Below are 24749 nucleotides of genomic sequence, written 5' to 3' on the forward strand. Positions count from 1 at the left end.
TCAGCTTTTAAGGAAAAATAAATTCAAGGAAGGTCTGTCGCTTTTTTCAAATGTGATTTCTAACATTATATTCTCATTTCAATATCCGTTCCCTTCTATTCACAGTTCATCTGCAAAAGTTAACTATTCTTCTGTCTGCTTCAGTGATCTCTGTGTCATTTTTAAGTTTGCCTGCGTCCCTATTTAGGCATGTTTATCTTCCATGTATTTACTGAGCTTCATTAAGCTATTTCACTATTGCTTTTTTTTCCCCCCACTCCTTCTACATGAAAGTGCCGGCCCATATGCATCACAACTGTTCAGTAAAGCAAAAAGTCTCGCTGCTGTTAAATACTGAATATTAATTTATCTTGTCAGTTGAAGTATTTACCTGATTGTACCTACAAAACATGATGGCTTTTCAAGGCAGAACTTTCTTTCTTTATGCATTATATCACTGATGATGTTCACTTTTGTACTGACTAGAATTTAACTTGTTAGTGTTGTATTGGCTAGCATTTAACAGTATTGCTCTGCTTTACCAGTATGAAGAGTAACCTGCTGTGGATATGAGTGGGATGTTTTGGTGCAATAATATTCTAGGATTACTGGACTGAGGGCAATAATATTTGGTAGTAACGAACTGTGGGAATTATCACGTGTTCTTCTATCTGTTGGCACCCGGTTTAACTTTATAATTTCTGTGGCTCTTGAGGGCTGTCAAAGGACATGCAATGTGCTGATTTTAAGCTCTTGGTTAGAAATTACAGTTTTATGATCTGATTTGGAATATTTAGTCATTGGAATGACTTGGTCCCTAGAATAAAGTCTGGATTCTGAGATTAAAAACTGTCATTCTTGCTAGTTCCTTGGTAGTAGTAACTCATTTCGCTATGTATGCTATTGAACAAATTCTGATTCACACTTCCCAGTTGGTTGTTACAACTCCTTCAGACGCTTTAGGGTACATGGTGGGGATGCTCTGTCAGAATAGCAAGCCTAACTGACATAACAAAGAAAAGTAAATCAAACCATCACTGCCTCCCTTTTGGGACAAGGTGCAAATTGATCTAATTTTTTCTAATGAGCATTCTGTGTCTGGGCATTTCTAGCATGTATTTTGTTTGGAAGGTACAATTAAATGTGCAGTGATTACTGTATGAATTCATAAATATAACTTAGAATCTAGAATGTTAAGCAGATGGTTTGATAAGAAGTCTAAAAACAATATTTCAACATCCCTAAACAAGACCTTTTGCATCAAATTTTATAAGATTTTTTTATAATACAGAATATAAATCACACTTAGATGCATGTCTGTGTACATGTGTGTGTATGTATATATGTATCTGTACTGTATAAAAATACTGGGATAAAGATCTATTCTGCGAAAGTAGGGCCACAATTTGGTTCCATATGGAAAGTTTGCACAAAATTGATGGCATGTAGATAGCAGAATTCAGCATGAACTGTTGTGGGGCAAAAATTTCAAATATGCTGTCTGTGCAGAAGACCTATTCATACTGGTCCAAAAAGCACAGTGCTTCATGAACCCTGATGATATACATTCATTAGCGTCATCAAGACAGGTCCACAACTACTTGGGTATGGAGAATGGACTGCTGCTTTGGAATGAATGTCAAAGTCGAAGTACTGTAGGAATATATATGTGAAAAATGGTGCTGCTGTTTCTATAAAATAAGGTAAGCAAAGCTATTGGTACAAGATGTTTGACCAGCTTTAAAATAATTAGAAACCAGCATGTAGTCCCAAACCTACCCATCCCCCCATACCTATGATTTAGTGCTAAGTGGGACTGGTAAACAGTAGTAAACACATTCTTTTGGGCAGAGACTGGGCAGTTGTACAGGAAGGGTTAAAAGCAAACTTCCCACAAGAGAGAAATAATTTACAGTTCATTGCAATTGACCTTAAAGGTAGTTTATCAAATGCTACTTGTTGAAGAGGTAGATTTGATTTGAGAAATGGACCTCTAGTTACATTGTACCAAATTCAGTGAATTGAGTAAGATATTGATTCACTTTGGCTAATATTGCTATTAATTTCAGAATAGTCACCCAAGAATGCCATAAAGATTAATGAATGTAGAAAGACAAATAAGCAGCATGTCTGCTCTTTTAAATAAAATTTAACACGTATCTTTTACTTCTCTTTCAATGATGTTTTAAAACTGACTTCTAAAGTCATGCCAAGGTTTAAGTTCACTTCTTAGTGTTGTATTGGCTTGAACTAAATATTCATATCTATATTGGCTTGAAATAACTATTCATATATATATTCAACTATAATACAAATAACTATTGTATTGAATGAGTTTACAAACATTACCAAGGGCAAAACCAACTCAAAATGGAACCTGATTTCATCCTGGAGTAAAAGTCTCTTCAATTCATTTTACATTAGGCTTGACTCCAGAGGTATACAGTAGGTATTGGTAAGTTCAAGACAATTTTCTTGAACCGAGTGGATTGTGGATGTCCTGATACCATGACTGCCTATGCTGGATAAATAGTGTTCAGAGATTATTCCAGTTAATAGTTTTGTTACTTTTACCCAGTTATACTAGGTTAGATGTCACTGCTGTCCTCAGCCTAATTTCAGCGGATTTACTCTGAATTTCCAGAGTCTCCAGCCTCTTTGATCAGAATATTTTTATATTAACTCTGAACTTGCAACAGTAGTTCCTATAAAAACAGATACATAAAATATTCGAGATAATAATAGAAGCACCATGGTCAGTATATGGTGGAAACTACTTCAGAGCAATAAATAATTGAAAGGTAATGCCTGTGTTTGTCAGAATTTGTCATTTTTTGTTACAACAATCAAATGTGGAGTTTTGACAAAGAGGTCCTTGATGTTAGAAGACTTCCCTAGATACCACTTTTACAACTCATGTCCAAAGGGGAACTTTAATCTTTAAATAAAGATTTATTTTAAAATAGGTTTCGAGAATACAATGCTGTTACCTGACCAATCTAGTATGGATGTAGACTTTGGGGAGGTGTTGCCAAATGTTATGAGACAGTGAATATTTTTGTAACTGCAGTTTTCATTATTGGACCTCAAAGATTCTATCTAATTATCTTTAAGTAGGATTATGTACCAAGAAAGAAATTCTGATAAGAGTGTATATGATGACCATAAACTAAAATGCAAATCCACACAGAAGGGGATTGCATTTTTAAGTTTCAAAATAGATAAAAAGATAATGAAGATGGATCTTCAGTGTATGAGTTCATCCTCATGTTTTTCTTGAGACACGTTGTAGTGCAACAAGATGTGATAAGATAAAGATGGAACAAAGAGGCATGCAGTAAACAAATATGTCTCTAAACATGCTCCTTCAGAATAATTAACTTATCAGTCACGTTTAATATATTAAATGCATTTGAGACATCTAACATCCAAGATGTTGTTAGTTGTCAGGGAGGACCATACAGAAATGATTCAGTGTTGTGGATTTGTAAATGGCTTGCAACCTCTTAAATTTAATTTGTGGAACTTTGTAAATGGTTCAGCTTTTGATAGGAAAAGAGGAGATATGCTGTGACAGTCGCGAATTAGTTAATATTTAGAAGCCCAGTGCCTAGAGATACTAGGATTTATTCCCACAATATCAAAGGAAGTGCCTTCACTGACTCCAATAGGTGTTGATTCATGCCTCTGAGAAGACATAAGGTGGAAAAAAATGTCATGACTCTGCAGCTTTCTGGAACTGAAAGAAACTCCAGTCTGTTGAAAATCTGAATGCTTTAATTTTATGTAGCATTACAATGCTCCAGCACATCAAAAGTATTTAGAAAGTCGTTTAGTTAATGGTGGTTTCCTTAGTTGTGTCTTGAATTTCTCAGCCATAGGAGGTTACAGGGACTTGCCAAAGGCAGTCGGTGGCAAAATGGAGAAGAAAACCAAGGATTCCGAAGTTCTAGTCAAGTGATTCATCTGCTAAATGCAACTTGCTCTGATTTTTTCCAAAGGCCAGAGAAATCTTATTACTGTTGATGTGTTTAGGTATTTTACTTTTCTCCCACCTTGTTTAAAACAATTATTCAGAACAGAGTTATGGTTTACTGTATTTGTACATGTCATCTGCAGCCCCTTAATTTTGCCTGGGTAAAGACTAGTTGTGTAATGTATTTACTCTTTTCAGCCAAAAGTAGGAATCTGTGTTTTTTGCTTGGAAGGGGTAGGTGCTTGCAGACTACCTCTGTTTATTATATTTTAATTTATTAGCGTAGATCTCTCTTGCAGGGTAATCCCTCTGTAGAGGGACATACGTTTTTTTCAGTAAGTATCCTGTTTTTTCTAGCAATTATTAATCTCTAATATGTTTGGAGTGTGAGGTGGGTCCTTCTAAACGCTCTCTAGCACAGATACAGGACTATCTGAAGTAATGCTTTGGTTGTTAAACCCTGTTACTTTCCATCCTTTAAATTGGTAAAACACATAAACTGGTGATGGAAAAAATGCTCTTCAAAAAGAGTTGGGATGTTTCAAGGGAGAAATGACTTTATTACAACCAAGCTTCTCTGTTCTGAGAGAAACTTTCTATGAAACTTGTGATCCAACATTTCTAAGACCCACCTTCAAGCTACCAGTTTGATGCAGCTGGATCTAGTACAAAGATTCTGACTCTTCCAACTCTTCAAATTAACCAAATTAACATCAGTTGAGAGATTTGAGATTGAGTTGAGATGTCTTGTCCAACCCTATGGCTGATAGAAAGTTTTGTATGACTTCCATGGTGCATTGTGTCATATATTCTGCCCACCATAACTAATACCTAGAATGAGTCTGTCCTTCTGGGAAAATAAAATTTGGCTGAAAAATACCATTTCTCACTTAATTCTTTCATGCAGTGTTTTACCTAAATTTTCCCAGAGTAAAAAAATAATTGCACAAATGAATCAGTGGCCTTTAATCCTGGATTTTTTAAAATTTTTCATTCACTCAAATCCATTTTCAGTTTTTGGTTCTAAATTACAGTGTGTCTGATTTTAATATTATTCTCATCTCATTGTATATATATATATAAAAAATAATATGTGAATACCAAAACTGGTTTATAACAAAAGAATATCTCCTTTCCTAATTGTGGATCAGATAGACTAAACAAATGGTTTTATAGCCATCGTTCACAATTTCCAGAGTTCACATATTCCAAATCTGTTAACGAGTGCTGCCCTACTTTCTTTTGTGGCACAAACATGACTTGACAATAAAGACACAGAGTTTCTAATCAAAAGGAATATGACTGCAAAGGAAAATAAAATGTAGATACAGTAAATGTCAAACTGTGACTAAATTGGACAAGTACAGAACATTCAGACCTGATTTGCTTTAAAGTGTCTAAATCATCAGAATTCAAAAGCTAGGGTTTTGATAACAAAATAGCCTTTAAAAATGAAATTATTTTCTTCATCTCCAAGGAAATTAAAGTATAGATGGATTTTCTGTAAAAATATAACATGAATTCATAAGACAAATTCACATTTTTAAAAACAGAGAAAAATTAAATAGGACTGAGTGAGATAGTCAGTTTTTAAATTCCTTAATTCCTTCAGAACAAGTCCAGTGTGTGGACTAGAGTGCTAGAGCTGATGTAATGCTATATACAATTGAAAGGAAATATCACAAAATGTGTTCTACTTTTGCTAATTATACTGCAACCAACCAAAATATAAACTAGGAAATGTCACATTGGAATGGGCTCCTATTTCACAAAGCACTGGAACGTAGACACTCTTCACTATGTCACCCACCGTCTCTTGATATGTCAGTTCACTGTTTTTTAATGTGAGCTAGATATTTAGTTACTTTAATTTTCTTAGAAAATTTCAGCCTTAAAGTTTACCCAACTGTTTAAGCACTTTGATGAATAAGGCTTTCAAATTGCTCCTGTACCAACACATGGTAGAGGTTCCTTGTGAAAATACAGCAATGTAGAGTGGGAGTGAGAAAAAACCAGGTCCTTTTTCAATGCATGGAGAAGGCCAGGGCTTCTGGAAATCAGGTAACTTTAATTTTAAGAGATGAAGCCAAGAAGACAGTCTCTGTGTGTGTGTGTATGATGTAACTACGTATGATGGAGTTTGACAGACTGGTGCTACTGCGCCATTCCTTTTAAGAAAGCTCCTGGGAAAGCCTGCTTTGATAAAAGATTACGCTAACTTAGCTTTCATTTTTAAACAAGGAACTTTCATTCCTGTTTCATCTATTCATTGTGTAGAATCAAAAACCCGTATCAAATTTCTGACTCTCTTCTTCCAGATAACTGCTAAAGGAAGCAATGGGCTACATTCTGTTAATCAAGTTACTTTTGCTATGATTTTAGCAATTTTTAGAAGAATGCCAGGAATTTGTGAATACCATAAAAACATTTACTCTGTCTTAGGAACAAGATTTTAAATTCATCTTAGAATCAGGCTGATATAGCTAGAATCCTGTACTGGAATAATTCTGGAAATGTTGAGAAATTATAAATCAACTGGTGGCAATTTTTACATTCTTTGCAAAATACCTTTCGTTGTTTTAATTACTCTTTTATTTAATTATACTCTTCAGTAATAGATGACAGAAATTCCTTTTTTCAAATGCAGAAGGTTGTTTGACCTGAAATATTTGTTTTCATAATTTTATTTCATAGCAAATACTCACGTTTTGGGGTTTTTTTCCTATTCAAATTAAAATATATTTCAAAACTGTAAAACCCATTGCAAAAAAAGAGCTTTTACCTTCCACATAGGTTCCCGCCAATATTTTTTTCATAAAATGTGTATAGAACTTCTTTTTTATTCCTCCTTGCTCAATAAGAACACCTATGACCTGTTTTCCTTATATTTTGTCATGTTCTGATGAGAAGCTTGACTAATTTGTATAGTTAATGAGAGATGAAAAAATATTGCTTGACATGGAAAACCACCTAATTTTGTCACTGAAGGGCAGGCTAATATTTGTATGCTTTGCTTGTCTTACATAAACCTATAGTTTGCACTACAGTTCCTGAATTCCTACTAGCAAGAGCTATATGAGGTAAGTTTGCTTTTTAGCATGAAAATTACTAGTGTGTGTGTGATGTTCTCAAAAATAATAAAAGGATGAACAGGCCTGGAACTTCTACTGGCTCAAAGGAGATGATGATAAGATTTTTAATGAGGAGGGAAATCATACTGGTGTTACTGGAATGCTGGTAGCTAAATTTATATGAAAAATGGTTTAAATGCTCTGTTTCATTTATTTCAGTACTCTTCCTGATATGTTTTTTGCATATAGAATGTACCATGATTGTATTTTCTGTGGACTTTATCCATTCTTTTTCTGTATTGTTCGCTTGGCAGATCAGTACTTCAGTAATTAATTTGTTTTCCTTTCTTTTACATTGTTCTTAAAGTGAAAATGGGTGAATTAGACATGCTATAAGAACTGACACAGTCAGAATATCCATGATTGTCTAGTTTCTCTCTATTCAGATTAGGTAAAATAAAATATTTGTTTTCAAATAAGTTGTGTAACAGAGGGTGAACAGACTACTGTGAAACCAATCCATCTGTCATATAATGCTACATTACTGTATTAGATCAGCAGCCCATTTTTTTAACAAATATAATTGATACCGAGAGCCTACCATACTGTAATACAATTATTAAGAACAACCTTTTTACAAGGGCATAATTTAAACTTTACTGGTAAAAATCAGTTTTGATGGTAGCAGTTGTATTTCGGTATTTAATGGAGTTTAATGCCTCAGAACAATTTAAAGGACCAAGAGAGCTAGAAATTTAGTTTTTATACAGTATCTCAGTTCCCTAGATGCTTAAATACTAGCAGAAGACCAGCTTGCCTCCTTCAGTCTTCCCCCACCACAGGGCAGAAAGCAATGCAGAAATCACCAAACTACTTAGGCTTTATCTTCTCCATACGTTGATGAAACATTGGAACAGGTTGCCCAGAGAGGTTTTAGATGCCCCATCCCTGGGAACACTCAAGCTCAGGTTGGACGGGGCTCTGAGCAACCTGATCTAGTTGAAGACGTCCCTGCCCATTGCAGGGGAGTTGGACTAGGTGATCTTTGGAGGTCCCTTCCAACACAAACTATTCTATGATTCTATAAGTGTTCCTCCTTGCAGTTTCATTGTGAATGGAGAAGTAATCCTGTGCTTTGGTCAGCTTCCTCATCAGCTATTGTCCAGAGCAGGTTAGAGAACTTCAAAGTATACACAGGCTCATTTTCTAAATTCGTATTCCATTTTCATATAATTGTTTACCCTGAAATGTTATTTCTATCAATGTAATTTTAAACATTTCTTGTAATTACTTCTTCCCTCTTCAGCATTTGAACAATGATGATACTGCATTTTTTTTAAAAGGTCTTCTCCTTGCTTGGCAATAGCTGCTTCTAAAATGATCTGCTGCTGTGATGTGGCTTTGTAATGTTTGGGGTCATCTGACAAGTGAGGAAGAGAGATTCCAACCACACAAATTTAGATTTAAAACCATTAGTAACAAATGATGTAAGAAAGCTGTACCAATTTAGAAAACATCTGGTTTTGTGGACTTTAGAATTAAACGACAATATTTTGGAGTAAATGTAAGTATTCTCCTGAGGAATGTCACTTTTTTAGGTAGATGAATATATTGTGACTCAGCTATATCCTATAGCTAATATTTTTGTAAGTGTTTTTTGTGAAGGCAAAATGAACCATTAGCTACCTTTCATTTTTGCATCTGAGTTAGCTATGTATAAGCTAACTTAGTCCTTGTTTTGCATCCCCTACAAAAATGTGTGCTTGTGTTTTCTTCTTTAAAATCTTAGCCTGTACACTGATCAGGGTACCAGAATCTGTTCTATTTTTTTTCTGTTGAATTTTGACATTTTGCTTTTGTTCCTCCTTGGAAAAAAATCCAAACCTTTTGAACATTTTTGTAATATTGTTTTGAAAAGTCCATTTGGGAACTCAGAGGTCGGGTTTCCAGTTGAGCTTGTCTGTTTCTGAAGTATGCAGGAGACCCCATTTTTTATGTCAGGACCATCATATCACAAACGATCAGTACAACCTAGGAAACATCTTGGCTTTGAAAGACCATATTTTAAAAATATGTATTTTGCCTAAGAAAAATTTCTGTCTTGTGTAGCACAGTTTAGAAGCTCAAGTCATGGCCGGACAAATTAATAAATATTGTTTATAGTTTTACCTCCTTTAAAAAATTTATATTTTATTCTGCATGAAATATTCTTACAGAAATCCCTCTATTAATATACAAGACCTCTTTCATCAAGCTGTGTTTCCTTCTCAAGTACCCATAATGATGCTTCCTTTTCCTCTGTCATTCTAACCAATGTTTCACACCTGTGATGGAAATAATGATTTTACTGAAAGCAGAGATACAATTTCCAAAATTATCATTGACTTCAGTGGTTTTGAAATTTCACCATTTGGATGTGTTTTTTAACTCCTTTGGATAAACTTTCTCTGGTTTGGTTGTGCAACACTAGCGCTCAAGCTTTGAGAAAGTTGTATTTCTAATTAATTCTAATGAATAATTTCTAAGTTCCAAGAAAAACAGATAAATAAACTTAAATGTTTTTTTTGTAATCTATCTGGAATTTAAACACAAAATCCATTAATTTAAAGTGGTAATGTTTGCATGAGCGCATAGATTTTTATATTTTCTGTGTCTGATTGTGACATTTCCAAAATATAGAAAATGCTTCTTGGCTTGGAAAGACCAGAGTAAAAATAAATTATGAAGTATTAATAGTATGAAACAATTTAAAAAATATTTGAATTATTTTTCAGGTGGTTAATTTAAGAAATACAACCTTTGTCCTTACTTAATAAGGTTTTTTGTTGTTTGAAATTGCATATTCATGAAGGCCAGGGAGCTGGGATTGCCACCTACCTGATTTTTTGTATAGTTCACATAGTGTTTTCTGTAACCTTTTCTTGATTCCAAAGCTGAATCAGTATGATACATTCCCCCAAAGTTATATGGTTTTTCTCTAATACCAGTTGAGTAGCTTTTTAGAAACTACTTCAGTCTGCTGTTCACTGTCCAGCCGTATAGCATTCATATACATGCAGTGGACTGGACGTATGTGCTATATATTTAGATGTAGGACTCTTAGGTGAGATAAAAATTAACCTAATTGAAAGAAATGGAAGTAATAGCCCATGCTGTGTTACGGGTTTGTTGACATAGTTTTGACATCCTGAATTCTTCAAAAAATACACTGACAGAAGCTAACTTGCACTATTTTTGTGAATTAGAATAAAGAAGCACTTGGTGAAATGCAGTATTAATTGTTTTCAGTTCAACTTATCCAAAGAAGGCACAGAAAGAAAAAAATCTGGTGAAACTGTAGAGTGGTGGTACAAATGGAAGGTTACTGGGAGATCTCCAGTTTACCCAGTGTATGAGGCAGAGAAAAAAAGTCATATTGTGTGACATGTTGGTGCATCAAACCACTAGCTCAACATTAGCAGTCCCCGGGAGAAAAGAGAATAACTTATTGGCATAAATCACTATCTACAGAATGTACTATATGGTATCTTCAAGATTTTCCATTCAATATTGTACAGTTTTATGTGATGGGGATTAACCTTTATCCATTCTTTATCTAGGGATCACTGACAGTTGTAGCTTCCAATCAGGCCACATGATTACAGGTTAATCACAGGAGTTCAAAGTATGCTTTTTAGTTATCCTTCTTCCAAAAAATATTAAGAAGAGGTCAACTAAATTTTGTTTTAGCAGACCATTTGTTTTTTTTCCCAGCATTTTTAATTCTGAAACTGTATTTCTTCCTCAGATACTCTCTCTTCCAAATAAAACACTGTAAAGTAACTTTGTAGAAAAATCTTTGCTATGCAGTAGTTATCAATATCGGAGCTGCCAATAACTTAACTGATTTTGCATATTCTGTGTAATTTCGGTAAACTTTACATGAAGATTGTGCTTTTTTCCCCTTTGAGATGACATATCTAAGAAGGGATTTATTTTCATCAACTTTATTGTTAGATAGTTCAGCACTATTGAAAGGTGGATACTACTTCTTTTATAGTAGCCTAGCTGTGTCTCTGTAAGTGCATGTTCATTCATTGTCCCTAGGAATCTCTGCTTCTCTGGGTATTGATATCCAGAATGTAGTATAACTGCTTAAATTGGGCAAGGCTCAGGAATGAAAAGCAAAAGAACTACTCCTATGATTTGTAATAAACTACAAGCGCTTTCTCAGTGAAATGCTGGTTTTGTTTTGTATTCATGCAAGTTCAGTGGTGAACATGCAGTGTTGATGGCAGGGACAAGCCCAGTGGGACTGTTCATCTAATTAGAAGAAACTCAGGACTCAATAATAATTGCACAGAACTGGCATCGATTTTCAAATAAATTCAAAATAGCCTAAATTATTCTTTACAAATGACAAAAGCTTGCCCTGCACTCATTTAACGTAAGCACAGGCTGCTAGTATATATAGTACCACCCTTGTTGTACAACCAATTTGGAACATTACCTATTTGCGGTATCTGACACAGTATGGAAAAATAGGGCAAATAAATTTGAATCTTAATTAGAAATTCACAAATTGATAATTACAAATGCAGACATAAGAGTGATGACAGATAATGCTTCAATACAGAGTTTTGTGCTACATGCGAAGCCAGAACATCTTTGGCTCTCTGCAAATATTCTGTTTGAGGACAAAGTATGAACTATTTGCTCACACTAGTGACTCATACTGCAGAAGGAAAGGAACACGAGGCAGAGGTGTCAATGTCATAGGTATATGTAGTAAATTAGGCTCTTCAAAATGTCTCCATTGCGTCTATTTAATACGATTGCAAACTTTTGTGTTGATTTGTCATTTGATTTTATGGTCTCAAATAATTACTTCGGCAAATAGAGGTTCTGAAATGGATGAGACCAGTCATTCTTCTATTCTTTTCATCGAGTAAGTTATTCTCTAATTTAATGTTCATCAGAGAGTACTTAGGGCAGTTCCCTGTATTGGTAGGCCAGAGAAGCAACATTGCTGACTTGGAGGAATTCCTGACTGACTGCTTTTTTTTTCGGCAAGCTGAGATAGTTCATGCGTGACTGTCATTAACAGTTTGGTTAATCTTGCATGTTTTAAGCCATCTTTTAGCGTTGTACTCTAGTCAAAAATCTAAGTGTACTTTTCTCGACCTGTGTATGCTTTAAACTTTGTTTTCATCCCAAGTAGGAATGAAGAGTTGAAATAACCCAATTCTGCATTAGACGGAAAATGCTAAAATCTTTGATACAGAGATGTCAAACCATCTCATTTCTACACACTTGATTTAGAAAAAGAGTTGTCAGCACTCCTGACCTGAGATGATTTGCTTTATTTTGGTGAGCAACACTGAAATATTTTATCAGTTTGCCTGTATCTGTGCTCCTGGGATTTGTAGCGTCTGTATTTTGTGCTCTTTTCTTCTCTGCGATGCTGCTTGACTAGCTGAACGAAGCCCCCTGGTTCACTGAGTTGGGCAGCTCTCATGTGGCACTGTGATGATTCAATTAAAGAAGGATATTGCAGTGATTGTTGGCATGCGTAGTCCGGGCAAAGAGCAGCTCACATGGGAAGACAGAGAGTCTGAGGCTCCTAAAGTGTAACTCTGATGGGTAGTTTAGCCATTCATGATTTTTTGCCTTAGTGAACCACAGCAAAATACTTTCTTACAAATTTTCTGCATCCTGCAATTGCAGGCTTTTTAGCTGATGGAGGTCTCAACAGAAAATTTGTAGTATAATTGGCAGTGTGTGAGATAGAGTATATATAGTATAATGGAGTTTCAAGAGAAGACTACCGTTGAATGCAAGAGCAATTACAGGTAATTCACTGTCAGTATAATACTAGCAAGATAAGAATATATCTGTCTATTCTGTATAGTTAGCATGTGTTGGAAAACAGAAAAAATGGCCATTACCTTGTAAGGAACCTTGCAGCTTTCTCCTACCCGGCTGATTTTGTTCAGCCCATGTTGCTTCATGTACATCTCTGCACAGGGGGCTGGTTAAAGAAAGCCTCCTGCAACCTGCTGGCCAGCTGCACTAATGACCTCGGACTCTGTAACATGTTTAAGTAGGGAGGGGAAAAAATGTCTAGGGAAACGTGCTGCGCAGTGTAAGAAACTATTACATATTGTCATTTGTTGTACTTTGTTAACAAGTTTAGATGAGGTTTGTAGTTAGTTCCACTGGGTTATTCCACCCCTGCATTTCGGTAAAATGAAGAAGAAAGATTTTAGCAAAATTAACAAAGCAAAATTAACATAAGAGCAATCACCTGTTCTGAGGTACGATAACTGAGTACAAAATTATGCTTAGTTTCATTCTAGTATTCCTGGGTATACTTTTAATTCCCTGCCACTGAAATTTGTTTTAGTAACAGAAATCAAATTGAGATATCTGTAAATGTGTAAGTAGGCCAAGGCTTCAAGCTTTTACCATTTATCTCTTGAACTTTAGTTAGTTCCAGATCATTGCTTTGTTTTTCTAGTCTTGGAATCCTTGTATCTAGTGACCATCTTTATGTGGAGTTGATTTAGGCTTGCTTTAAAGGCAAGAAAAAACTCTTGTCCTGCACTGACAAACTTTTTGAGCTTTCGACTTTTGTTGTCTTTGAATTATTTAAAAAACCCCACTTCTTAAGAAGCAGTGATGCTGAATTATGGTGCAAGGGGATAATTTTTGCAAGATGTGTGGATGGTTAGTAATGAAATTCATATTTAGGTTTAGAAATTTAAAGATCAGGGTCTTCACAAACCACATGGCACTGAAATCTAAGGAACCATAAAAATTCTGCTCCTAGGAGATGTATTCATTTCACCTAGCTGTAAGTAGCTAAAGGACACTAGTCCTGGTTTGTTGTCAAGACTTCCATTGTCAATAAAGGAGAAAGACAGGTACCTTTGAGTAGTGACTGATGATTAAAGATAGAAGAGATGAATCATACCCCATATAGCAGAAACCTCTTATGATTGTATCAAAGAAGAAGAGAAGCCTAATAAGCACAGTTCTTCAATGGACTTTTAGAAATACACACAACTGAGAACCATCACCTTCAATTCCCATTTGATAAATTTTAATCTCTCTTCCTCTTCGCCAGATACTACTGACTTTGTGGGCTTGTTAATTCTCTAGGGGTTCTGCCCTTGGGGTAAGTCATGCATGTCTCCAAGCCTAGCTCCCAGTGCCTTTGGAGCAGAGTTGGTGGTCATTATTAGGCAATGGCTCCTGTATCCTTAGCCTTTCTATTACAGGGTATCACTATCTTCGTTCTTTTTGCTTCATATGAGATGCATTGTCACTGTTGTCACAGAGTTAGTCTTTGAAATAGATTTCACAGAGTCCTTACATGTCAAGATGAAGACTGCAAATCATCTTCACAAGGAGACGAGTGAAGTTTTAAATATTAATATTGTAAGTTTGATCTGAGTTGCCTATGCATTAGAAGGTTAGTGAGTTTTTGTCAGGGTTAGAATTGCCTCACTGGTAAACAAGTGGCACATTTTTCTGAAGTACACATTTATTTAGAAATGCTCCCATAGGATCTTTGCTGCACTGTGAACTTCCTTCTAGCTACACTTTCCCTGTTAATTGTGTATAATGATGACTGAAAAGCTAAAAGATGAGCTTGTACAGCTTCTTTTTCTCAAGAACATTGAGCTTCATTTGCAGAGTGATCAGGAGGCAGTTTGTGGATTTGTTTTCTTTGAGTTCTTTGAGGAGGCTTAGGGCTAAAAAAGATCCCATTGCATCATCAGAGTCAGTCAGGTTTAGCCGGGTAAGCACATGAGAAAAGAACTGTGAAAGCCTAATTCTGAGGTGAAGGAGCCTATATTTTACTTTTGAGTGTCAGGTCAGGTGGCTCAGAAGCAAACAATGATACATCAGGAAGGAAAATACTATATAAGGCAGCAGCTTGTGCTTCCCAGATTAGACTTCTTGACCAAAATTAGATTTTCTTTTATCATTCTAATTAAACTATTCTGCCATTTTCATTGTCTTAGGTCATTGTTGATGAATGACAGAGAAGTGCCTTGAGTGCTGCTTCCCAAATATGATTAAATGAGATGTTTTTCAGTGGAAGAGACTATACATTTGCTGAATTTAAAGCAGCTAAAACAGAAAAAGGGACTACGTATATTGAAAGTTAAACTGTGCACCTGCATATGTTGGATTAGACGGGTTTGAATCTTTAATTGAAGCATTTCTTTTAAAATTTGCCCTTCATTTTCTTGAGTTCTTATGTTTAAGATTTAAGGTGACCACAAAACACAAGTGACCTTTTAGATTTCTGTACAAAAAGGGATAAGAGAAATAAGAATTTTGTAGTCTAACAGATAACATACGGAATCCCAGGTCAACTGTAACTAATTATGGTTCTGCTGTTGTGTTGTATCTTGTTTCAGAACATTCCCACTCACTTATGCAGTAACCTTTGTCCATTGAATTAACCAGGCAGTTGACAATGATGCTGTCTGGACTGTGAGCTGCCTTTTGCACAGGGGGTGTTCGTTCCTGACACGGAACAATAACCTGAGCTTGATGTGCAGGGGAAGGTGTAATTTTGCAGTGCAGACATCCTAGAGCTCACTTTGCTAATGAAAACCAGAGAACTCCCCCAGAGCTACAGTCCCTATCAGAGTTAGGTTGTATACAGTTTAGATTAAATCTTGTTCATGAGGCAAGTTTAGAAAAGCATATGTGAATGTCAGTTAGCAATTTATTCCATATACCCTCAAAAGACTGATTACTGACAGCACTAGGAATACTAGGCATTAAATGTTTGCATTTGTGTGCATTCCTGAGTGTCCTGGTTTCGACTGGGATAGAGTTAATTTTCTTCCTAGTAGCTGGTATGGTACTGTGTTTTGGATTTAGGATGAGAGTATTGTTGATAACACACTGATGTTTTAGTTGTTGCAGAGCAGTGCTTACACTAAGTCAAGGACTTTTCAGCTGGCTAGGGTGAAAACACTGAGGAAGAGGTAACTGCATATCACTACTTGTAATATTATGTTCCAGGATTGTGTCCTACATTTGTAGTAACCCTTATTATAATGCAAATACACCTTTATCATGTTGCCTTCTGTATGAATTGTCTTCTAAACTTTGTCCCAGTGTAACATACATTATTATTCACTCTGCAGTTCTAGCAATATTCTTCTAAGCTTACACTGCATGTATGGAATTTATCATTAAATTTACTTGTGTTCATTTCCATAGAAGACCATGCACCTATGGTTATAATTTACTTTATTGTTTAAAGCAAAGATATTCACTTGAATTTGTGTGACTTCTTATGCATTCAAAGGCTCAATAAGACAGCTTACCAACTGAATTTAGAAGGGGTTGAAACAAGCCTTCACTTATTATAGGGATAATAAATGTAGCAACAGATTCCATTTCATAGACAACAGTTTGTCTGCTTGACAATTTATTCAGAACATTATTAATAGCCTTTTGTATTTAAATATTTAAATTCCATGTCAGATGAAAGTCATTACAATAAACATTTGTTCTTTTCTTCTGTTACATTTGTACATTCCTTAATTCTGAGCAATAGACTCCATCTTCCACATCTTGCTAACAATATCTACTTCTTGTGTGTACTTTCTGTTTTGGATTATACCACTGGATTAGTGTTCCTTGGGTTGTTAATGTATGATCCATCAGTACATGGAGCATGTGACCTCCAGACACTCTCTGTATAAACAGGTTTTTCATGAGCAGTCAAACTAATTGATTTTGTTTTCATTTTTGGTAAGGATTTTTGTTCTTTTTTCCTATGTACACCACTGCTGACCCCAGCTCCCTTTCCCTTTCCTGGCTCTATACAAGTCCCCCATTGGGCCAATTAATGCACAGCTGCAACTAATGCTGATTTTCTGTTTGCTGATTTGGATCATCTGACTTTTGTGGAAAAAAGGCGTATAATAGAATTTTGTCTGTTAGTCTCATTTCTCAAGACAACCCAGCCACAAACTTTTAATGAATTCTTTGGGAACCTAATGGGGTGATAAAGGTGAGATAGAATTTTTTTTTAAGATTTGACTAATAAAATAACATAAAATGCTCTGTCACACAGAGTTTTTCATATGGAGTCTGTTGGTGATTTAAGGAAAAAGGAAGGATAGTTGTAATTCATTGTAATTCATTTTATCACAATATCATTGAATATTTTGAGAAGTTGGATATTCAAAGAAATAAAGATGGAATTTATCTAATGTATAAACTTCAATTATGAAGTGTGCAAGAATAAAAACTGGCATTGTCAGCCGATGACTCTGTCTAAACATTCTTTGTATTTTCCAGTAAAAGGGCTTGCTTTTCATAGTTCACATGAAAGTGAACCTTTGGTTTGGGCATAATTTATAAAATGTATGGGCCAACTTAGCCTAAAACATTAAGTTGGAAAAAATGAGCTAATGTAAAAATATAAACCAAAATACAGCAAAGTGATTTTGAAGATTTTTATACCCACTGCATTACCTACCAAAAATCTTACATTTTTGGCTCTGCTGTCTCCAGGGATGCAAAATTACATCATGTTGTATTTTTTTTCCCTTTTCTCAAAAGAAAATAAGGAATTTTTACTTTGAACTTAAAAGCTCTATTTTTGTTTTGAACAGCCTTTTTGAGAACTGTATCAGTCCCCTAGAAGGCTGTATGAGTCTATTTTGCTTTTATATGTGGTACAATACTGGTAATACAATCAAAACATGAAGTTCTATATCCAGCAATGTTTTTTAATTACTTCAACTAAATCTCTTTGTTCTGTGTTGGTATTTCTTTCTCAAGAGACTTTGAGCACATACATTTTTTTACTGTTGTCCACAAATAAATTACTTGCAGTTTTTTAATCTGTTCAATAAAACTATAAAATATAAGTTAAAAAAGAAATAGCAAGAGTGGACCTGTCATTCTGAGAGATTGATCTAGGATTTCTTGGAGAATTTATTTTAGGAAATAATTCTGGATTTCTTTATTCTTTCTTTCTTTTATTTTTTTTTCTCTGTGTTCAGATGGAAGACGTCATAGCCCGCATGCAAGATGAGAAAAATGGGATTCCTATTCGTACAGTCAAAAGTTTTCTTTCCAAGATCCCCAGTGTCTTTTCTGGTAAGAGTCAAAGTGAATTTCCTACTATTTAAAGTTTCCACTCTAAGTTATGTAAGGGGATGCTCAAATGGAAAACACTTTTAACTGAGTGCTATGGGGAAATCGCAGTCGTCTGGTCTGGAGGAGACATTGACTATCCTTTGAATACTTTAATTATAAAAAATTTTGATGTTTCTCTCACATTGGAGTGGACTTATACAGAGATGTTTTTGTCCTGTAAATTAAGTGAAGGGAATACTTAATTTACTACAAAAAGTCAATTAACTGAAGATGGCAATATTTTTATTGGAGAGTTTCTGCATTTCAGATCTGGTTTTTAGCCTTTTTTCATGGCAAGTATAAGTTTAGTGTGTAAGCCAGTACATGAAGATAAGAACTACCATAGCAGCAGCACAAAGGGAAAAATCATCACTGCGATCTGCAACTGATACTGAATTGTGGCTGTAGATATTTATTACAACATTTATGATCTGCTTTTGTAGCTGGTTGCCTGTGCCCAAGAAGCTAAGACTGAGACGTCTGTGGTGATTTTCAAGACAGCTGTAAACTTTATAGCTAATCCAAGTCAGTACTGTCATATGCACAAAAATCTGTCCTTTTATTAATTAACTAATATAATATATTTGTTCATTTATTTACATAATTTTATATCAATCTATGCATTTATATATGTGGATAATGTGTCTTTTTGTGCTACCAGTGAGTATGGAGTTCCTTTGAAATAGATGCCATGGTTGAACCTCCTTTTTCCATACTCTGGAAATAGTTGCAATTTTTGTAATGGAAAAGGTAACCTTTACATAGAAAGTGTTTATAGAAGTTTGTACTGTCCAGAAGAGCAAGAAGAATTCTATGCTTTAATTTTTGACCTTTGGAATGTTTTAGCTAGTGAATAATTCTGTCACAAAGAAGGAAAGAGTCTTAAGAGTGAACAAAATGTCTTCATGATTTTTAGAAACTACTCGTACAAAAACTACCCTCTGAGGAATGGGCTTTTGTAAGTTAGTACAGCGTGGCATCCTATTAAATGATCCATATTAATTGTTATTCTCTGCCTTACCTTGTGTGCTATGGATTTCAAATCAGACAGACTATGGTTATTTGTATAGCAGGAGACATTGTTTACCATAATGTTTTTTTTTTTTTTACTGGAATAGACATCATATTTTTTAAGGTTGTGTTAGAATATATATACACATTAGTACATAGCAGTCACAGATACAACAACTTTTGTATTGAGGCATTAATTTTATCAGCTGCGGGGGAAAAGAAAAAGCATAGGAGAGTTCACTTTTTTTCCCTTTGCAGATTTTCTCCCTCAAATATCAGGGCAGTAATTTTTGCTGCATATGACTAAAAAACCCACCAAAACAGCACAACTGTCTTTTTAGTTCAATTAATCTACTTTCCTGTCAGTTCTCTATCCTGGATGGAATCCAAACTCTTCAAACCTTTGTGTTGAGAGTAGCAGGTTTCCTTTAATATGCTAGGAGTTTGTGTATATGCAGCAAACGAATGTCCGCTTGAACTCAAAACTATTGATTGCTGGGAAACATGGGAGTATTGTTGTCGCCTAAGGATCATGATGATAATCATGAAAATGTGTATAATAACAGCTTATATTACTGTTATTACCCACAAAAGCATCCATATGAAAATTGTCAAATCAAGAGCAGATGCTCTCCAATTAAAAAATACATATATAAGTCTATATGCTCATATCTCTCTCTCTCTCTGTGTCTATGCATAAAAGCATGTATTATACCCAACCATCTGTCCAGGATTATGTCCCATAAAAACTGGAATTTTGCAATTGTTTGTTTGTGGGGAGAAGCAAAATGGTAGGTCTACACAGTTAAGTCGTGTTTCTGCAAGCAGTTAGAAACGTCCTGTAAGAATCCTTTAAACAACTTGTAAAAATTAAGGATGTCCATAAATTGTCTGTAGGAATAAGGTCTTATGATGTGCTAGCATTATAATTATGTTGTTATAAAAGCAAGAGAGGTATTTTTATTTTTGTTTACTTCTATTTCATAGTATTGCTTCTTAAAACAGCAAATAAAAAAACGAGTTGAAAGATCAGTCATTTTTAATGCAGAATTACTGACTAAGGATGACTACATTAGCAAAATCAGCCTGGGGAATGGTATCTGAATTTAACCTTTTAATAGAATGTTGTGATTATAATAAATAGGATGATGTGATTATATTATCTCATTTACTGAGTCATTCCTTAAATGTTTTTACAAGTAAAATATCCACACAGAGAAACATTTCAAATACAGATAATTGTCTATAGGCTGTACACATTGTTGTAGTTCAGAAAAACACAAAGAAAAATAATGCTAAGTTAAAGATTATTTTACCTTGAGAAATTTTGAAAAAATGATGAATTATATTGTTGTATAATTCATGTATTCACAGAGAGCAAATAAGTTGCTTGATGTTGATATTTGTACATTCATTTTTGTGAGAAAGCTGCTTGAATTCAAACACACCATTTTTGTTCGGTTTCTTTCTTGAAATCTTTCAAAAGTAAATAATTTTGTTGTCTTTACCTGAATAAAATATGCTTAAAATGAGTTTGCAAGATATTTGATGAAAAAGAATACAAACCCATAGATGTGTGCTAATTACTATTCATATTTGTATCCAAATATTAGGAGTGTATCAGGTTGACTTTATGCAGCAAATTTATCTATGGTGTCAATTCACTAGAGATGGTGAATTGCAGATTAATTTGGATAATAGCATTCCAGTCACCTACAAGCAGGAGGTGAAACGGATTGTGAAAAAACCCCAGTCCTTGACTGGGCTCCAATATATTGTATATGCCAAGATAAAAATCTCTGAAAACAAGGGGGTAAAACCAAAGCAGTTAGCACCTATCCTGGTTCTATACCTCATTCCTTAGTGCTGAGAGATTTTTGCCTAGCTTTTTAGCATTAATGATGTTAATGATACTCATTTGAGTTCTTTTGATAAAGAACTCTATATAAAATTATATCTCTCTATGCAAATAACTATGGTGAACAACTTAGTATATTACAAAGTCTTTAACAGAAATGATGGGGCTTATTAGACATAGAAATAAACGATTATTGGAGAGGGAAAAATGCATCCTTGTTTAATTCCAAATGGGATTCAGCATAAAAGAATGAGTGGACGTAGAGCATTGGGAGCTGACTACTCTGACTTTTCCTTGTGCTGCCTGCAGACCTGCAACCTGTTGTGCGCATCGGTGAACATCTATAGTGTATTTTAATATGTCATGACAAGCAAGAATAAATATCAAACACCACAGAATTATTCTGTACTGTAGCTTGTTGGGTCTGATGAGCTAATGGTTTCATTGCACTCAAAGCGTATTTTACACCAAGGTCTGCATCATTCACTGCTGCAAAAACAGGTATTTAGTCTCCATGCCCAGCTTTTTTCTTTTATTATTTGAGTCAAATAACTACTACATGTGGCTTTTTCCACATAATTCTATACTGACTCATCCTGACTCTAGCTCGCTGCCTTCTGGGGCCACTGTAGCAGTATACTGGATGCCTATTACGATTTCATCCAAAAGTGGTATTTTTGTGAAAGACCCTAGCCTTTACAGAGTCTCGCTGAATTACCTCATCCAGCTAGTATTTGTGAGGGTAAGTACAATTAGGTCTTTGAACAGAGGGAACATACAATGTGCTGTAGCAGATGGTCTTTGTAGTGATGGTTCACCTCAAGCTGTCACCCACAATCTTACTTGCAAGTAGACTCAGACTGGATGAAACAAATAGATTAATTTGCATGGGTAGCTTTGCAAAAAACAGACTAATATGCCTACGTACCCTAGTACACTAATGGCTGAAACCAGATTTGCTAGATTAAATTTTAGATCCTACACTGGTCACTGTTAAAGGAAATTCTGCTGGAAATTGTAGTATTGCTTTAGTCTTGATTGCTTAAACATATAAGCAACGCTATGGCGTAAACCATCATTGTTCGGGTAATAGCTTCCTGTCTTTGAGAATGGAATAATCTATTTTTGTTAAGAACAATATAGTCTGCTTATGCCCATTCACATTATAATCTTGAGTGTGAAAATCGCACTACAGGTTGTGTTTTAAAAATTGCATTGTTCTAAAAGTGTATCCTCTTGCAGAGCCTGAACTACCTCTGAACTGATTATACGTCAGGTGAATTGGAAGTTTCTTGAAAGAGGGATTGAGTCAGTTTTCTCAGTAGCTTTAAGCATAGCTACACGACTGGGCATCTAAAGCTGGGCTTGAAGATGACACTGAAGTAGTTTCCTATGTCATTCTTGGGAAATTTGACTGTTTAATGCCAAAATTTTAGTTATCCCTGTCTATGGATCTAAGCCACTTTCCATGGGTAATGCTGATGACCGCAGTCGGGCACTCATTTTTCGGAAGGCACATGTTTAAAACAGTGGTTGATGACTGACTAGACTGCATTAATGCAAGACCCCCGTATGCCTGCAGCGTAGTCATAATAATGTTATTCATCATATATACATTGTGGCTTTGATTTGAAACTTTAAAGGCTCCAAGGAAAAAACTAGGCAGGAGAGTTTCTCTTTCTATGTGATTAGGCATTTTGATGAACAAAAGAAGGGTTTGCTGTTGTTGTCTCCATGGTTTTAAAATATTTTGGAGGAGTGAAGAAGATAGTTTATATAGACATCTTTCCAGTCAACAATAATAATTGCATGAAGGTTGTCATGTGCATTCTTTACTAACACTGATTAGAGCATTAGGAATAAAAAGAAGGCAATTTGCCTGGAACATGGTTCACCATTAGACCTGGAAATGGATAAAAAAAACTTGCTTGAAATGATGAATGTAGGGAATCTGACATATGAATCATAGGGATTAGAAGGAGCTCTAAAATACCATTTTTATTTTTACTAAGGAGAGACAGCAAGTAAATGCCAAAGTTTTGCTGTTCACTTTCAAGCAGAAAGAATCATTCAGAGTTTACAGATAAAGTGCTGCAATAGTGGAGGGTGTGTTTTGGGGGTCTCTGTGGGGTGGGCATGGGGGTTGGTCAGTACTAGTACTGAAAGCTTGATAAGCTAATCATAACGTGGATATTTCATTAAGACAGATGTAGTGATATAGTGGCGTCTTATGGTCATTACAGAATATCAGTGTGATGCTTTATAGGACTTTAAAGTGTATAATACTTGGATATGCTTGTTGATGAATAAAACCTGTGGAGAATGTGCCAATTGAGTGGTGTGTAAGGGTGAACGAGGGACACTGTTTAGCCTTTTTATTGAAGGAGCGGCGAGAACTATGAGAAATGTAAGTTCAGTTAAAGAATACACGCAGAGGCAGAATAAAAAGTATTCAAGGAAAGCATGTTCATACTAGTTGTTACTGGCTGTTTCTGATGCATGGCTCAATAATTTTGGAAAGCAGTCACAGCTTGAACCAACAAAAATAGGAGAAGGAGATCGGTAGAAAGGTGTTTTTTTTAACACCTCCTTCTGAGTTAAAGAGAAAGTGAAAAGATTCATTTACCTTTCCCAGGAAAATATAATCCACGTGAAGTCTTTAGTTTTTTCTTATTCCTAGATATGAAGCTGATATTGTGCGCTTTCCATATAGACATTGCATTTCCCCATTTTTTAGAAAGATTATTGCAATCATATGACATTTTTATTCCTCATTTTTCCTGATCTCAGAAAATGCTTATTTCTCTTCTACCTGGGAAACTGTTAAGATAATGAGATGTTGCACTTTGAATAGCATATGTATTCCTATAATCATTAATTACCAGTCTTTATTTAAGCCCTAGTAGTAGTATGCTTGGTAAAAATAGAGAATTTATGTGTTTAAACATAAAATCCTGCTGAAAAGCAGACTGACAGTCTCAGTAGCCTGGTCAGATGTAGTGAGAGACCTCAGAGGAAAGCAGTGTCATAGTAGCTCATCTCACCCACAAATCACAGGTGGGTGAGCCCAAGGAATGAGTCACAGAAGCTACCTGCACAACAGTATTGGTTGTTATATAGACGCAGGTGCAAAAAATAAGGAGCGGTACAGTGGGAATTGGATGACTCAGGGGACTAATAATAAGAAAGAGAGCATTTCATCTGTCATTAGTTTTGATCTTTCCCAGCTGAGTAATGAGTCGTTAGTATCTGATGACTTTTCAGTGCTGCATGTGAAATGAGTTGATAGGTTTATCCACTTCAGTACTGGAGATTACCTACCTGAAATACAAGATAAAAGAGAAAGCCCTACTACTTGGATTGACAGAAAAAACCACAAAAGCATAGCACCTCAATCATCTGGTACCTTTGAAGCAAAGTAATGTTGCATTATAGGTAAATACAAGGATTTGGGAATTTTCATTCTTGATATCTTTTCCAGAATAAATTAACCATGTGGGAGAAGCTAGGATTCCCATCTCCCAAGCCTCTGATTTTGCAGACCGTGTTTTTTTCCCCCTTCAGTGTCTCCAGTGCTGGGTTGATGACATGTTCCTACTTTCTTGTTTTCTCCATTCCTTCATCCCCTTTTTCTTGCATTCTCCTACAGGTATAATTTAATAGTAGAATCACTGCTGGTTTCTTTATG

The 24749-nt window shown here is 35.3% G+C and overlaps 1 protein-coding gene across 8 annotated transcripts in view; it reads left to right on the plus strand.

The window, feature by feature from the left end:
* The window catches only part of RGS7 (regulator of G protein signaling 7), a 263160-nt gene that overhangs the window by 98399 nt on the left and 140012 nt on the right, over positions 1-24749 (plus strand). For all 8 annotated transcript variants that reach the window (XM_059835876.1, XM_059835868.1, XM_059835869.1 and 5 more), the window contains exon 2: positions 18057-18153. In XM_059835876.1, coding sequence (XP_059691859.1) covers positions 18057-18153 — 97 coding nt within the window. The remainder of the gene's footprint in view (positions 1-18056; positions 18154-24749) is intronic.

The sequence above is a fragment of the Gavia stellata genome, chromosome 2, assembly GCF_030936135.1.
Source record: "Gavia stellata isolate bGavSte3 chromosome 2, bGavSte3.hap2, whole genome shotgun sequence".
Lineage (NCBI taxonomy): Eukaryota > Metazoa > Chordata > Aves > Gaviiformes > Gaviidae > Gavia > Gavia stellata.